The sequence below is a fragment of the Trypanosoma equiperdum genome (genome assembly GCF_001457755.1).
Source record: "Trypanosoma equiperdum strain OVI genome assembly, contig: ctg_497, whole genome shotgun sequence".
Lineage (NCBI taxonomy): Eukaryota > Euglenozoa > Kinetoplastea > Trypanosomatida > Trypanosomatidae > Trypanosoma > Trypanosoma equiperdum.
The window spans coordinates 35,116-37,738 of record NW_027124417.1 but is presented as its reverse complement, the minus strand read 5'-3'; the positions used below and the strand labels follow the sequence as shown (position 1 = coordinate 37,738).

Below are 2,623 nucleotides of genomic sequence, written 5' to 3'. Positions count from 1 at the left end.
AAACAAACAAATAAAAAGATGAGAGAAGCGAATAGGGAAAATTTTAAAAAAAAATCAAGAAAAAAAAAGAAGAAAAAGGAAAAAAAAGCCCCCACCCGCTTTTTCTCTCCCCGTTCCCCGTCACTAAACATTTCCGTCCATTCCGCATTCCATATGTATGAAATAAGCAGTTGGGAGGAGAGCGGGTTATGTGGAAGGACTTAAATAAAAATAAGTGAACGAATAAACATGCGAACCACCACCAAAGTTACTACAACCACAACCACAACCACAACCACAACAAAAAAAAACAACAATAAACCAAGGAGGAAGGAGAAAAAAAAAAGAGAAACAACAAAAACAAACAAACAAACGACATTGCCGTCGAAACCCCCACATGATAATTTGGGAAAATGTGTGCGAGTACGCGAAGGCAAAAATCCCCATTGTGTATACCCTCCTCACCTCCCGCTGTGATGCAGTACACGGGGTTAATCGATAAATTACAAAAAAAAATAATTAAGAAAACATAAATGAAACAAATAAACAAAAGATATAAATAAAATAAATAAATATATATGTAGGAGAGAACAGAAGTAAACACGAGAAAACAACAAAAACAACAACAATTTGGAACGTAAATCGACCGCGCCTTGTACATTTCATTTCAGCTTTACCGCCACTTGCATCGTCAGTTCCCACATGCGCATCTGCCAATTCGCACAAGCAGCCATGCAGGCGGTTAGCCGACCCTCCGTGCGTAAATCAACATGTCCTAACCCATCCGTGTTGAGTGTGTAATACATACATGATTGCTAAACGGACGAAAATGATAATAATAAAAATAATATTCAAACAAGTGGAAAATCGATGTTTTTCCTTTCCTTTACTTTCTTTTCTCTCATTTTTTTTCTCTTTTGTTGCGGTGGTCGCCCCCTTTTATTTAACTTAACACTCCCCTTCACCGGTAACTTTTACCAATTGGAGCCTAAATCAGCATTTCCCACGAGCGAAATTTTTGTCTTTCCACTGCAGCACCACGGGCGGAGGCGTTTCCGAGTTGTTGGGAAACAACTTCATTAAATATCCGTAATCCTTTTCCTTAATATGATGAACAACCATAGTTTTTTCTGTAACCACCTTTGACAAACGCCTCCTTAAATGACTAATGTAGTGGCATCTACCAATATCAGCCGTCACAAGATCGCTATATCCCACCTTTTCCCTTAACGTCACGGCCACCATCACATCTTCATTAAACATCGCCATTTCACGGAAATCTTCTATGTTACTTTCCGAATAAGGTGTATTTACTAAACGCTCAAGTGGACTGTAATTTACTACACCATCTGCAACATCTCGTGATAATGTAACACAATATCCTGCTATAAATGGAACCCATCTGTCTACGAAAACTTCAGGTGTTAGGCCATACCAACCCATGTATAAACGATATTTTGGCATTAATTTCAGGCTAGATAAATAATACGGAACTCTAATGAACAAATCATCATCGGCCTTCATTATATACGTTGCAGTTCCAAAAAAATTCGAGGCGAATTTGAGCCACAAATATGTCTTTTTGCTCATTACCAGTTCCACCTCATTTCCCCAACTTTGCAACTCGCCGATTACCTTACCATTTGTTGAGGGTACATCAAACGTTGGGAGCACAATAATATCATGATTTTTTTGTGCCTCAGCCCTCACGGAATCGGAGAGGATGAAATCATTTCTCTCATGAGGGGAGAGAAGATATAATGGTATAAGATCGCCTGCGAAATCATTGCGTCTCGTGGCAACACCACCATATGTCCAACATGTGGATCGTTGCAACCCACGCCTTCTAAACCGCTCCTTGTTGTCTATTGAAGGTATGCCAGCTGCCACAAGATATTTGGAGCTCTCCCAGATTTTAATAGTTTTCTCGGGGACAAGTGTCAGGTACTCGTCATTATCGACTTCGGTTAAGTGCATCTGCTGACGCCTCTGCTGGAATGTTAGTTCTTTTCGTTTGGGTTGTTTATTTATCCAAGCTATGAATAGTACAGCAAACACAAGAAAAACAACCAATACGATGCGCTTCCTTCGTGTGGAGCCCACCATCTGTAAACCCTTCGACACCATTTTCCGGATCGTATACCTAAAACAAGAGATTAAATAACAGCAACAATAATAATAACAGCAATAATAATAAAATCATCACATAATGATTAATTGTGGTGCCGCTACAGAGTAGAGGGTATTATTTCCACCAACACCTCACCGCCTTACGACTTACTTTCGGGGAGGGAAAACTGGGGAAGGGGGTTAGGAGGCGGGCTAAGCACCTCTTTTTTGTTTTGTTTTGTGTTTTTTTTTTTCGATACGGACGAACTCCTTTTTGCATCCCCACATATGAGGGAGACCACGCTGCGTGAGGTGGAGCGTATAAGTAAAAAAGTAAAAAAATAAATAAATAAAATAATATATATATATATACCATTGACGCCTAATCGTTTCCCCCCTTCCCCAACTCAGCAACCTTTCCTCATCTCCCCCCATTCACGTAAGTGAGTTGTAACAGCCAATTTGCGGAAACCTCCACTTATACGTCCAGATAAGTTACACCAGCCATAGAATGGGTCATTCTCACAACATGGTG

General features: G+C 40.0%; 1 pseudogene across 1 annotated transcript; it reads right to left on the bottom strand.

Moving 5' to 3' along the window:
• Positions 1-963: 963 nt before the first annotated feature.
• TEOVI_000211600:pseudogene lies at positions 964-1,914 on the bottom strand (annotated as a pseudogene). Its single transcript has one exon. A coding segment is annotated over exon 1 (951 nt).
• Positions 1,915-2,623: the final 709 nt, after the last annotated feature.